Here is a 15,115-nt window from a genome sequence, read left to right on the forward strand (position 1 = left end):
CAGGTAAGCTCCACCTTTCATCATGAGAAAGTTGTCCTTTGCCTCAAATAAGTTACTTTGCCTAGGCTGAGATGATATCATCAGTCTGCTGCAGGCAGGAGGAAGCATTTCCTCAGCCCTCCCCCCCCCCCTGTAATCAGACTGTATATTGTAACTTTGTAGAAGGAGGAGGAGTAATTTCCTCAGTCTCCCCCTCCCCCCCGTAATCAGACTGTACATTGTAACTTTGTAGAAGAAGGAGGAGGCATTTCCTCAGTCTCTCCTCCCCCAGTGATCAGACTGTACATTGTAACTTTGTAGAAGAAGGAGGAGGCATTTCCTCAGTCTCTCCTCCCCCCAGTGATCAGACTGTACATTGTAACTTTGTAGAAGGAGGAGGAGGCTTTTCCTCAGTCTCCCCTCCCCCAGTGATCAGATTGTACATTGTAACCTTGCACCAGGATTTGCATTATTGTGTCATCTCTGAGCCAAACAAAGGATGATGCCCTTTTGAAGAGGAAAGCAAAGGAAGGCAGTGTCAGGGGGAGTCGTGTGATCTCTATACCTGGAAGGGTCACACTGAAACATTACTGAGCAATGCTATAAGGTGAGGATATACAGTATGTCACAAAAGTAAGTACACCCCACAGATTTTTGTAAATCTTTTCTTCTATCTTTTCATGTGAGAACACTGAAGAAATGACACTTGTCTACAATGTAGTGAGTGTACAGCTTGTATAACAGTGTAAATTTGCTGTCCCCTCAAAATAACTCAACACACAGCCATTAATGTCTAAACCGCTGGCAACAAAAGTCAGTACACCCCTAAGTGAAAATGTCCAAATTGGGTCCAAAGTGTCAATATTTTGTGTGGCCACCATTATTTTCCAGCACTACCTTACCCCTCTTGGACATGGAGGTCACCAGAGCTTCACAGGTTGCAACCGGAGTCCTCTTCCACTCCTCCATGATGACATCACGGAGCTGGTGGATGTTAGAGACCTTGCGCTCCTCCACCTTCCGTTTGAGGATGTCCCACAGATGATAAATAGGGTTTAGGTCTGGAGACATGCTTGGCCAGTCCATCACCTTTACCCTCAGCTTCTTTAGCAAGGCAGTGGTGGTCTTGGAGATGTGTTTGGGGTGGTTATCATGTTGGAATACTGCCCTGCGGTCCAGTCTCTGAAGGGAGGGGATCATGCTCTGCTTCAGTATGTCACAGTACATGTTGGCATTCATGGTTCCCTCAATGATCTGTAGCTCCCCGGTGCCGGCAGCACTCATGCAGCCCCAGACCATGAAACTCCCACCACCATGCTTGACTGTAGACAAGACACACTTGTCTTTGTCCTCCTCACCTGGTTGCCGCCACACACGCTTGTCACCATCTGAACCAAATACGTTTATCTTGGTCTCATCAGACCACAGGACATGGTTCCAGTAATCCATGTGCTTAGTCTGCTTGTCTTCAGCAAACTGTTTGCGGGTTTTCTTCTGCATCATCTTTAGAAGAGGCTTCCTTCTGGGACGACAGCCATGCAGACCAATTTGATGCAGTGTGCGGCGTATGGTCTGAGCACTGACAGGCTGACCCCCCACCGCTACAACCTCTGCAGCAATGCTGGCAGCACTCATACATCTATTTCCCAAAGACAACCACTGGATATGATGCTGAGAACGTGCAACTTCTTTGGTGGACCATGGCGAGGCCTGTTCTGAGTGGAACCTGTCCTGTTATACCGCTGTATGGTCTTGGCCACCGTGCTGCAGCTCAGTTTCAGGGTCTTGGCAATCTTCTTATAGCCCAGGCCATCTTTATGTAGAGCAACAATTCTTTTTTTCAGATCCTCAGAGAGTTCTTTGCCATGAGGTGCCATGTTGAACTTCCAGTGACCAGTATGAGAGAGTGAGAGCGATAACACCAAATTTAACACATCTGCTCCCCATTCACACCTGAGACCTTGTAGACCTTTACAGCAAATTTACACTGTTATACAAGCTGTACACTCACTACTTTACATTGTAGCAAAGTGTCATTTCTTCAGTGTTGTCACATGAAAAGATAGAAGAAAAAATTTACAAAAATGTGACTGATGGCGTGTACTTACTTTTGTGAGATACTGTACATCCGATGATTACAGGTCTTTGCATTTCTCCCTTCCTACTGAAAGTTACCTGTTTACAAATCACCATTCAGCTCCAAATCTGCATTTGTTATCTTTTGTCTCATTGAACAATTAGTGCCCCTTTATTGCTTCATTTCTCCCATTCACATCCAGGTGATAAAATTATCCGGATAATTATTATCATTATCTTCATTTTATTCCAGATCAGAGAAACCCGGAATCCGCCTCATCTGTAAAAAGACTGCCGTTCCCCCCCCCCCGTGTGACCCTCAAATTATAGAGGGGTCAGGGATGGAATACTCTGCAGAATATATCAATATGGAACTGTCAGGAGGGGGAGGGGAGGGAGCGATGTTCTGCAGATCTGAAGAGAGATCAGTGATGGGATATTCTACAGAATATATCAATATGGATCTGTCAGGAGGGGGATGGGATAGAGTGATGTTCTGCAGATCTCTAGAGGGGTCAGTGATGGGATAATCTGCAGAATATATCAGTATGGATCTGTCAGGAGGGGGAGGGGAGTAAGCGATGTTCTGCAGATCTCTAGAGAGGTCAGTGATGGAATACTCTGCAGAATATATCAATATGGATCTGTCAGGAGGGGGATGGGATAGAGCGATGTTCTGCAGATCTCTAGAGGGGTCAGTGATAAGATAATCTGCAGACTATATCAATATGGATCTGTCAGGAGGGGGAGGGGAGGGGAGCGATGTTCTGCAGCTCTCTAGAGAGGTCAGTGATGGAATACTCTGCAGAATATATCAATATGGATCTGTCAGGAGGGGGAGGGGAGGGAGCGATGTTCTGCAGATCTGAAGAGAGATCAGTGATGGGATATTCTGCAGAATATATCAATATGGAACTGTCAGGAGGGGGATGGGATAGAGCGATGTTCTGCAGATCTCTAGAGGGGTCAGTGATGGGATAATCTGCAGAATATATCAATATGGATCTGTCAGGAGGGGGGAGGGGAGGTCAGTGATGGGATAATCTGCAGAATATATCAATATGGATCTGTCAGGAGGGGGGAGGGGAGGGAGCGATGTTCTGCAGATCTCTAGAGAGGTCAGTGATGGGATAATCTGCAGAATATATCAATATGGATCTGTCAGGAGGGGGAGGGGAGGGATCGATGTTCTGCAGATCTCTAGAGTGGTCAGTGATGGAATAATCTGCAGAATATATCAATATGGATCTGTCAGGAGGGGGAGGGGAGGGAGCGATGTTCTGCAGATCTCTAGAGGTGTCAGGGATGGAATAATCTGCAGAATATATCAATATGGATCTGTCAGGAGGGGGATGGGAGGGAGCGATGTTCTGCAGATCTCTAGAGGGGTCAGTGATGGGATAATCTGCAGAATATATCAATATGGATCTGTCAGGGGAGGGGGAGGGAAGGGAGCGATGTTCTGCAGATCTCTGGATTTGAGGCACACACACAGTAGGATAATGGATACATTGTAATTGATCAGATAGAACAGGAAGGGGTCCCAGGAGCTTACACTCTATAGCAGTGATGGGTGTTCGGCGTCCTATCAGAGTTGGGTTTGACATCACACCGTGTGTAAGAAGTCCATATCGGTGTCAGGAATAGAATGGACCTGCTAGTAATACAGGGAGGGGGGGGGGGGTCGTCTGCAGTCTATTTATAGGAAGGGGGGGGGACTCCGCTGCCAATCCATTTGCTCCTTGAGTTCTCCGCAGCGTTTTGGAACGGTCTCAGTTCCCGGAGCCCACGTAGGATCTGCAGAGCGATGTGTCATGGGGATACCGGGGGGAATACAGAAGCGGCTGGGGTGAAGAGGGAAAGGTGACGGTGTCCTCAGCTGCAGCACAGAGGGGAGTTGGGGGGGGGGGGTCGTCTCTCCAGAAAAGGAGCAGCAGAAGAAGAGGAATCTCGGCACACATCTTCAATGAGTGAATGACCTCTATAGGGGGAGAGACTGCAGACTACGTCCGAGACCATCCTCTGCTGCCGGGACCAGAGGACGTGAGCCGAATTCTCCAAAGATTTTCCTGAAAAATTGAACTGTCTGGGCATATAAAAAAAATATCAGATACAGAACTTGGCACCAACAGGGGTGCGATCACCTCCAACAGTTCCTGAACAGGACCTCTGCAGCAAGACGTCGCAGCAGAAGACACCGCTATCCCACCGTCAACGATATCCCACCATCACCGCTACCCCACCACCGCCATCCACCACTTCTACCCCAACGTCACCACTATCCCACTGTCACCGCTACCTCACCACCGCCATCACTACCCCACCACTTCTACCCCACCGTCACCACTATCCCACCGTCACACCGCTACCTCACCACTGCCACCCCACCGTCACCGCTATCCCACCGTCACCTCTACCCCACCACCACCATCCCATCACTTCTACCCCACCTTCACCTCTACCCCACCACCGCCATCCCACCGTCACCGCTACCCCACCACTGCCATCCCACCCCTGCTACCCCACCGTCACTGCTATCCCATCACCACCATCCTACCACTGCTACCCCAACATCACTGATATCCCACCGTCACCGCTACCCCACCATCGCCATCCCACCACCGCTACCCCACCGTCACCGCTATCCCACCGTCACCTCCATCCCACCACTGCTACCCCACCGTCACCGCTATCCCATTGTCACCGCTACCCCACCGTCACCACCATCCCACACTGCTACCTCACCGTCACCGCTATCCCACCACCGCCATCCCACTACTGCTATAACACAGCTCGCTACCCCACCTCCATCGCTATCCCACCTCCATCGCTATCCCACCTCCTCCACTATCCCACCAACACCATGGGCTTCCTATACAGGTGTGTGGTGCAGAGCCGGTAAAGAGGCAGAAGAATCGCGGAGCTGCTGACCGGTCAGAATCCTGGGAGAGTACCGGTGAGTACTATTATTACCATAACTCTGGTCCCATTCTGTGCCATTGCCCTATCATTTTTTTTTTTTTTCAGTGAGGTAAATGTGAGATCTTACATGTCATGTTTCAGCCAGCAGATGGCACTCTAGGTGTTAACTGGGCTAATCTTAACTGCATTGCTGCAAAAAAAAAAAAAAAAGCAGAGATCAATAACTGAAGCTCAGATTTATACCAAGAGCTGAATGACTAAAGGAGTTAGTCTACCCCCCCCCCCCCCCCCCCCCCCCGTGCACTGTATGGCTTCATACACAGTTTTGACAGTGAGGTCTTACATAAATCGTCATGATTTCCAGCCAGCAGATGGCGCTCTAAGCTCCTTTTAGGTGTTAACTGGGCTAATCTTAACTGCATTGCTGAAAAAAAGCAGAGATCAATAACTGAAGCTCAGCTTATACCCAGAGCTGAATGACTAGAGGAGCTAGTCCACCCCAACCCCCTCTGCACTGTATGGTTTCAGCTAAAGAGAGAGACCTCCCCCCTTCCTCTCCCACATTTGGATAATAATTTAAAAGGTTTCTGACTTTTTAGTGCCCCCCATCCCCATCCTCTCCATCTGCTTCCATGCTGCCTTCTGTCCACGTCACACTTCCCAGGAGCGGCTTTTAGGGCTCATTCACACTAGCAGTTGAGTGGAAAAACCCCTGGTTGAATCACGTTTTTACTGGCTTCCCTTTAGATAGTGGCTGGGGGGGGGGGGGGGTGTCACGTCACTGACATCAGCTACTGCACACAACAAGGAGAGGAGGAGGGAGGGGGGCACTCTGACACTTTGCCCCCCCCCCCCACGGTGTCTGGGTGCGGTGCAACCTGCGCACCTGCCCAGGATCGGCCCTGGCATGGAGTTCACCAGAGCTTCACAGGTTGCCACTGGAGTCCTCTTCCACTTCTGCATGACGACATCACGGAGCTGGTGGATGTTAGAGACCTTGCACTCCTCCACCTTCCGTTTGATGATGCCCCACAGATGCTCAATAGGGTTTAGGTCTGGAGACATGCTTGGCCAGTCCATCACCTTTACCCTCAGCTTCTTTAGCAAGGCAGTGGTCCTCTTGGAGGTGTGTTTGGGGTGGTTATCATGTTGGAATACTGCCCTGCGGCCCAGTCTCTGAAGGGAGGGGATCATGCTCTGCTTCAGTATGTCACAGTACATGTTGGCATTCATGGTTCCCTCAATGATCTGTAGCTCTCCAGTGCCGGCAGCACTCATGCAGCTCCAGACCATGACACTCCCACCACCATGCTTGACTGTAGACAAGACACACTTGTCTTTGTCCTCCTCACCTGGTTGCCGCCACACACGCTTGTCACCATCTGAACCAAAAAAGTTTATCTTGGTCTCATCAGACCACAGGACATGGTTCCAGTAATCCATGTCCTTAGTCTGCTTGTCTTCAGCAAATTGTTTGCAGACTTTCTTGTGCATAATCTTCAGAAGAGGCTTCCTTCTGGGACGACAGCCATGCAGACCAATTTGATGCAGTGTGCGGCGTATGGTCTGAGCACTGACAGGCTGACCCCCCCACCCCTACAACCTCTGCAGAAATGCTGGCAGCACTCATACGTCTATTTCCCAAAGACAACCTCTGGATATGACGCTGAGCATGTGACCTCAACTTCTTTGGTGGACCATGGTGAGGCCTGTTCTGAGTGGAACCTGTCCTGTTATACTGCTGTATGGTCTTGGCCACCGTGCTGCAGCTCAGTTTCAGGGTCTTGGCAATCTTCTTATATAGCTTAGGCCATCTTTATGTAGAGCAACAATTCTTTTTTTCAGATCCTCAGAGAGTTCTTTGCCATGAGGTGCCATGTTGAACTTCCAGTGACCAGTATGAGAGAGTGAGAGCGATAACACTAAATTTAACACACCTGCTCCCCATTCACACCTGAGACCTTATAACACTAACGAGTCACATGACACTGGGGAGGGAAAATGGCTAATTGGGTCTAATCTGGAGATTTTCACTTAGGGGTGTACTCACTTTTGTTGCCAGCGGTTTAGACATTAATGGTTGTGTGTTGAGTTATTTTGAGGGGACAGCAAATTTACACTGTTATACAAGCTGTACACTCACTACTTTACATTGTAGACAAGTGTCATTTCTTCAGTGTTGTCACGTGAAAAGATAGAAGAAGATATTTGCAAAAATCTGAGGGGTCTACTCAATTTTGTGAGATACTGTAGATGCAAACAGCATCTGTCACAGAGAGCGTCCCAAAAGGCAGGCTTTCTGAAGAGGTAGACGTAGTCCCAGCTCTCTCCCTACTCCACCAGAACTTTTTCCTATCACTTTTACTGTCTGTGACAGACAGGATACCTGTCCCTAACCTCTACTCACCAAAAAGCGTGCCCAGCCCCTGAGCCAGGGTCTTAAATAGACTCTGGCTGACCCAGGATGGCTGCCCTAGTCACATGGGGCACCGCCATTCATTGGCTGCCTCCCTGTAACCGAGGAAAACCATAGAGGAGTTCCTCTCGACTTCCTCCCACATCTTCATTGCCTCTCTGGTTGAGTGCCACCTGCAGTGGAGAATTAAGACTGCGCCTGGCTACACACCAATGAATTGGTTATTGCAAGGGTTCCCTGAGATCTTAACATGATTTAAAGGGTTCCTTCAAGGCCAAGAAAGGCTGGTTTAGATACCTGGTTGAGGTGGTGACACTCCGGCCAGAGCAGGTTATTTATTAATTTTAGTTCATAATGGTAAGGTAAATTTGGTCCGATGGGTGCCAGATATGTTGAATTTCGAAAAACACTAGGGGTCTGGGGGTGATGGCGTTGACAATGTATCAAACGCAAGAAATAAAAGGACCTTCTACCTCGTCCAGTCCAGATTCCAGTCGTAGATATCGGCACTCAGGTTGCAGTCATTGAACAGACTGATAATAAAAATGTTCTGAAAATGGGGAACTTTTGCACTTGGATTGTCCTGTGTGTGGGAGGCGGTTAGATGTGACTGGATGACTTGTCTTTTATGTGTCACAAAACTTCTTCTGCTTCCACCCACATCCCAATGTCTCATCTGACCAGACTGATAGGTCACCGCAATGTCCTCATTTCCCTCTGACGCCTACAGATCAGGAGAAACATTTCACACACTGAGACATAAAAACAAAAGCAGCAACACCCTCCCTCACCATTACCAACCCTCCACCCCCACCACCCAACCTGAGCGCTCCCCGCACTCCATAAATAAATGATCAACCGCCCAACTTCACAAGAGAGGATCGATTTTGTAATGGCAGAATAAATCGGATCTCTTTCTCACCCCCAGCCAAGTTATAAACATTATCTCATCGCTGACCTCCCCAGAGATCTGCAGAACATCGCTCCGTCCCATCCCCCTCCTGACAGATCCATATTGATATATTCTGCAGATTATCCCATCACTGATCCCTCTAGAGATCTGCAGAACATCACTCCCTCCCATCCCCCTCCTGACCGATCCATATTAATATATTCTGCAGAGTATTCCATCACTGACCTCTCTAGAGATCTGCAGAACATCGCTCCCTCCCATCCCCCTCCTGACAGATCCATATTGATAGATTCTGCAGATTATCCCATCACTGATCCCTCTAGAGATCTGCAGAACATCACTCCCTCCCATCCCCCTCCTGACCGATCCATATTAATATATTCTGCAGATTATTCCATCATTGACCTCTCTAGAGATCTGCAGAACATCGCTTCCTGCCATCCCCCTCCTGACAGATCCATATTGTTATATTCTGCAGATTATTCCATAACTGGCCCCTCTAGAGATCTGCACAACATCGCTCCCTACCATCCCCCTCCTGACCGATCCATATTATTAAATTCTGCAGATTATTCCATCATTGACCTCTCTAGAGATCTGCAGAACATCGCTCTGTCTCATCCCCCTCCTGACAAATCCATATTGATATAATCTGCAGATTATTCCTTTACGGACCTCTCTAGGGATCTGCAGAACATTGCTCTGTCCCCTCCTGACAGATCCATATTGATGTAATCTTCAGATAATTCCATCATGGACCTCTCTAGAGATCTGCAGAACATTGCTCCGTCACATCTACCTTTTGCAAAGTTGGCAGTTCATATTTCATGGTTATACATTAACATGGTGTTTTGGTTCTTTTCAGAAGTGATTGCTGGAAGCAGAGGTCCTTATAGTCAGTCACCCCACCAGGAAAGCCAGGAGCAGACCAACCCGCAGACCATCATTATGAACATGCTGGGGATTATCTCCGGCTGTCCTTGAGAGGATGTTGGGTGAGGAGAACCTTGCGACGACTGAAGAGTTAGAGGACTTTCTGGAAAACATCAATTGGATACAGTTTCTGTTTTGGAGGTGACGATTGGCAAGCGTTTTGGCTCATATACTCTGGGAAGTGTGAAGGTTCAGAGATACCTAACATGACCTCAGAAAGGAAGGAAAGTATTTGTATAGACTATATTATTCTCCCATTACCAAACTTTCTAAAAAGTTCTTTCTATGACCCTTGGTAGAGTTGTACAAGTGCCCTCTAACATTACCAATACAGGTCCTCTTGACTTGGATCTGAAATTCATAATAAACCTATGTTCTGCCAAGTGGGACAGACTTGATAAGTGTTGACCATGAACTCAAGATGAACGCTAGTGACCAACCTATGGGAGATGGAGAGGCCGCTCCTCCGGGTCTCTGCGCATTTAAAGGCTTCAACTTCAGCTGTGTTCATGCCAATGGGTTTGAGAAACCGCATGGACCCAATATAACTTTCCTTAATGAAGACCACTTTGTGCTTCCCACCTTTTCCACCGCTGCCAAGATCCGGGTGGCCATCACCTGCGTCCTCTTCATTTCCTCCGCCTGTTTTAACATGGCCACTCTATGGACCATCACCTATAAGTATCGCAAGAAATCGCACATCCGCATCCTCATCATCAACCTGGTGGCAGCCGATCTGCTGATCACCTTCGTGGTGATGCCACTGGATGCGGTGTGGAATGTCACCATCCAGTGGTATGCCGGCGATGTGGCCTGCAGGATTCTAATGTTCCTCAAGTTGGTGGCCATGTACTCTTCGGCCTTTGTTACCGTGGTGATCAGCCTTGACCGGCACGCCGCCATCTTGAACCCGTTGGGCATAGGAGATGCGAAAAAGAAGAACAAGGCCATGTTGTCCGTAGCTTGGACACTAAGTTTACTCTTGGCTACTCCACAGGTAGGTCGGTATCTCAATCAGTTTAAATTGAAAGTGCAGCACTACTTTTATATATATATATAAACATCCCTCACCATATGTGCATGAGTAAGTCTGGCCGCTCGCGGTGTTTCTCAGACTTACCATTCTTACTGATGAGCCCGGGAAACAATCCGACGGTTCGAGTGGCTCGTCACAGAGGTAAGGAGAGATCATCAGATCATCTCTCCCCACCTCTATGATTTAGGAGGACCGGAGCGATGTCATGTATCAAATACTTACCGTAGTTTTCCTCTCTTGGCGCCACTCCATATCAGCATATGTGGTTGCATGCTGCCATCTTGGCGCTAGGAAAACAAAAAAGTTTATCAAATGCTTACCGTAATTTTCCTTTCCTGGCGCCAATCCATGGCAGCATACATGTGGTTGTATGCTGCCATCTTGGTGCCAGGAGAACAGAAAATTGTATCAAAATACTTACAGTAGATTTCCCTTCCTAGCCCCAATCCATGACAACATACTACCACATTTATACTGCCATGTTTGCGCCAGGAAAAAAAAGTTTCCATATTTGTGGCAACATTTGTAACCCTATATGTTTTCAGCGCATCCACATAGTTATGTTTTTCTCCCCCCGCAGCTGTTTGTGTTCCACACGGTGAGCCGGTCACAGCCAGTCCACTTCGTCCAATGTGCCACGGTGGGCAGCTTCAAGGCCCACTGGTTGGAGACCCTGTACAACATGTTCACCTTCTGCTGCCTCTTCCTTCTCCCGCTCCTCATCATGGTCTTCTGCTACGGAAGAATCCTGGTGGAGATCTCCCGCAAGATGAAGAAGGCTGAAGGTGAGGGGAAGCGGCATCTCCGGCTGTGACACATGGCTCTACAAGAGGTGTGAGGATGTCATGTGATCACCCATCAGCAATGCAAGCAGACCGTGTAAGAGTGTCATGTGATCATTCATAGCCAATAGTAATTAAATCTGCCGTTTGTGTCAGGCGTGATCATTGACAGCCAATAGTAATGAAAGCTGGCCATGTGGGGGATGTCATGTGATCACTGACAGCCAATAGTAATGGAAACAGGTGGTTTGAGGATGTCATGTGATCAGTGAGAGCCAGTAGTAATGTAGAATAAAGTTAAGGTGTCACGTTATCACTGACAGCCAATAGTAATAAAATGTTGCACCACAATGATATATGTTGGCTGTAAGTCTCCTGAACCGTCTGAAAGACAAAGTACCAATTAGATAATTGAAAATTGTATCAAATACTTACCGTAATTTTCCTTTCTGGGCACCAGTCCTTATGTATGCTACGATGTTGGTGCCAGGAAAATGGAAAATTGTATCAAATACTTACCGTAATATTCTTTTCCTGGCACCAGTCCATGGTAGCATACATGTGGACTGGCGCTAGTAAAATTGCATCAAATACTTATCGTAATTTTCTTTTCCTGGCGCAAATCCATGGCAGCATACATATTGATTCGCGCCAGGAAAATTCTATCAAATACTTACCATAACTTTCCTTTCCTGGCACCGATCTATATGTATGCAGCCATGTTAATGCCAGGAAAATAGAAAACTGTATCAAATACAGTAATTCTTACCGGAATTTTTCTTGGTGCCAATCCATGGCAGCATACATATGGATTGGTGCCAATAAGATGGAAAATTGTATCACTTACCGTAATTTTTCTTGGTGCCAATTCATGGCATTATACATATGGATTGATGCCAGGAAAATAGAAAACTGTATCAAATACTTACCGTATTTGTCTTTTCTTGGCTCCCATGCATGGGCGCCTATATATGGATTGGCGCCAAGAAAATTGTATCATATACTTACCATATGTTTCTTTTCCTGGCACCAATCCATGACAACATACATATGGAATGGTGCCAGGAAAATGGTAAATTGTATCTAACACTTACCGTTATTTTTCTTTACTGGTGCCAATCTATTTGTATGCTGCGATGTTGGTAGCAGGGAAATTGAATATGGTATCAAATACTTACCGTAATTTTCTTTTCCTGGCGCAAATCCATGGCAGCATACATATTGATTCGCACCAAGAAAATTGTATCAAGTACTTACTATAACTTTCCTTTCCTGGCACCAATCTATATGATATGTATGCTGCTATGTTTGTGCCAGATACCTGGAAAATTGTATCAAATACTTACCGTAATTTTCTTTTCCTGGCACCAATCCATGGCAGTATATATATATGGATTGGCGCCAGTAAAATGGTAAATTGTATCAAGTACTTACCGGAATTTTCCTTTCCTAGTGCCAATTCTTATTTATGCAGGCATGTTGATGCCAGGAAAATAGAAAACTGCATCAAATACTTACCATAAATTTTATTTTCCTGGTGCCAATCCATGGCAGCATACATATGGATTGGCGCCAATAAGATGGAAAATTGTATCAAATACTTACCGTAATTTGCTTTTCTTGGCGCCAATCCATGGCAGTATACATATGGATTGGCGCCAGTAAGATGGAAAATTGTATCAAATACTTACCGTAATTTTCTTGGCACCAATCCATAGCAGTATACATAGGGATTGGTACCAGTATAATGGAAAATTGTATCAAATACTTACCATAATTTTCGTTTCCTGGCACCAATCCATGGCAGTATATATATGGATTGGCGCCAGTAAAATGGAAAATTGTATCAAGTACTTACCGGAATTTTTCTTTCCAAGTGCCAGTTGTTATTTATGCAGCCATGTTGATGCCAGGAAAATAGAAAACTGTATCAAATTCTTACCGTAATTTTCTTTTTCTGGTGCCAATCCATGGCAGCATACATATGGTGGTTATATCAGTACTGAGAAAGTCCTTTTAATCCCCCCCTGGGTGTCTATGTGTATGGGTTAGCTTTGGCAACTACCCCCACATCTTCACCCTCCCCAATCACATACATATGGCTTGGCGCCAGAGAAATTGAAAATCGTATCAATTAATTACCATCATTTTCTTATCCTGGCACCAATCCATATGTATACTACCATGTTTGTGCCAGGAAACTAGAAAATTGTATCAAATACTTACCTAAATCTCTTTTCCTTGAGCCAATCCATATGTATGGTGCCAGGAAAAATAATTATCAGTTGAGTCAGACTTTTGGTGGCTCCTCTCCCCTCTCTATGACTTGCTCTTCCATGACTGACCATTTGGCTAAACCCAACCGTTGACTTCCTGGTTGTCCATTGAGTTGATTTATTCTTTCTTCCAGTCTCCTCCAGAGAAGTCAACCTCCGGCGCTCCTACAACAACATCCCGCGGGCTCGGATGAGGACTTTCAAGATGTCGCTGGTCATCGTCTTGACGTTCATCGTGTGCTGGACTCCGTACTACCTCCTGGGGATCTGGTACTGGTTCTCCCCGGAGATGCTGACCAGTCGAAAGGTTCCTCCATCCCTCAGTCACATCCTCTTCCTCTTTGGCCTTTTCAACACATGCCTGGACCCCATCATCTACGGCCTCTTCACCATCCACTTCCGCCGGGAAATACGACGAGTCTGCAGGTGCGCCACTCAGGGAAAGGACGCCGACGCGACCTCGCTGGGTACCGGGTCCTTCCGCATCTCCACAGCCGCCGTGCCCTTGAAGAGGTCGGCGGGTGCTTCGGGGGGCTCCTGCAAGTTCGACCTGGAGGTGACCGGAGTGGGCCTCCATTCAGGGAAATGCGAACACTGTAAGCGTCAAATCGTAGAGAGCTTTATGTGAATGAGCGGCCATCGGAGGTCACCCGGCGGGCAAAAACATAAAGAACAAACTGAAAGCTACTTTTTTTTCAGGGTATTGTGGTTGTCTTGTTGATCCTGAATGTTGTGTTTTCGGTAGAGCAGAGGTTGTAATCCCTCATCACTCCATCCAAAACAGAAAATAATATTAGCTTTGATTACATTTTAAAGGGTGCTGTGATGTTTTCAGAAACTATGTGCAGCACCCCGCTGGCCCCTCCTACCAGCTATGCTTTTCATAGACAAGCACAGGGACCCAGTGATGCACTGCACTCGGCTTACTATGCCTCAAAATTTCACCTTTTTTTCAGATGAATAAATTTCACGACATCAAAAGTGGTAAAAAAAAAAATGGGCCAATTGGTGAAATTACCAAGAAAATTAATTATACAAAAGGAACAAAAAGTCTTAATACGTGGGCGAAGAGTTTCTACAAAAACTGATATGGTTGGTTGATAGTCTTTTCATCGAATTACAGTGCAAAGTCAAAAGTCGATCGCCTAGGGCGGCTCCATAAGTGTGATTATTTCTGATGATAGCAATCAACAGTTACCGAGCTAATGGTTTTATAATGAGACCCATAAGAGACGGGGGGGGGGGGGGGGGGGGGGGGGGGGGTGAGGGGGCTGGGACTGAGAGGGGGTGGACAGCGCCCTCTTGTGGTCACAGGCAAGATTTGTTATTGTCCTTCTACAAGACGTATGTTGTGTTTGTAGCCGGATACCATTAAATCCTGATTTTATTAGATCATTGACCTGCTCGTTATTTTACATGTACATCATCTTCTGTGTTTATGTTAAACACCTCATAATGGGCACAGCGGGTGTACAGACCCGGGAACTCAGCACAGGGATGGTGGGAACCCCTCATAATGGGCACAGGGGGTGTACAGACCCGGGAACTCAGCACAGGGATAGTGGGAACCCCTCATAATGGGCACAGCAGGTGTACAGACCTGGGAACTCAGCACAGGCATGGTGGGAACCCCTCATAATGGGCACAGCGGGTGTACAGACCCGGGAACTCAGCACAGGGATGGTGGGAACCCCTCATAATGGGTACAGCGGGTGTACAGACCCAGGAACTCTGCACAGGGATGGTGGGAACCCCTCATAATGGGTACAGCGGGTGTACAGA

The 15,115-nt window shown here is 47.1% G+C and overlaps 1 protein-coding gene across 1 annotated transcript; it reads left to right on the top strand.

Annotated features, from left to right (window-relative positions):
* Positions 1 to 3,935: 3,935 nt before the first annotated feature.
* On the top strand, positions 3,936 to 14,586 carry LOC141116825 (gonadotropin-releasing hormone II receptor-like). The gene is made up of 4 exons (XM_073609277.1): positions 3,936 to 5,011; positions 9,172 to 10,236; positions 10,856 to 11,060; positions 13,468 to 14,586. Exons 2-4 carry the CDS (start codon positions 9,661 to 9,663, stop codon positions 13,959 to 13,961), a joined length of 1,275 nt encoding a protein of 424 aa, XP_073465378.1. The 5' UTR covers positions 3,936 to 5,011; positions 9,172 to 9,660; the 3' UTR covers positions 13,962 to 14,586.
* Positions 14,587 to 15,115: the final 529 nt, after the last annotated feature.

This window comes from Aquarana catesbeiana, linkage group LG13 (genome assembly GCF_042186555.1).
Source record: "Aquarana catesbeiana isolate 2022-GZ linkage group LG13, ASM4218655v1, whole genome shotgun sequence".
Classification (NCBI taxonomy): domain Eukaryota; kingdom Metazoa; phylum Chordata; class Amphibia; order Anura; family Ranidae; genus Aquarana; species Aquarana catesbeiana.

Excerpts from the sequence above, each read along its gene's own strand:
- LOC141116825 (XM_073609277.1), top strand. The coding sequence starts at position 9,661 with ATGAACGCTAGTGACCAACCTATGGGAGATGGAGAGGCCGCTCCTCCG. Across the intron at positions 10,237-10,855 it reads TACTCTTGGCTACTCCACAG|CTGTTTGTGTTCCACACGGT; the intron begins GTAGGTCGGTAT and ends CTCCCCCCGCAG. Across the intron at positions 11,061-13,467 it reads CAAGATGAAGAAGGCTGAAG|TCTCCTCCAGAGAAGTCAAC; the intron begins GTGAGGGGAAGC and ends TCTTTCTTCCAG.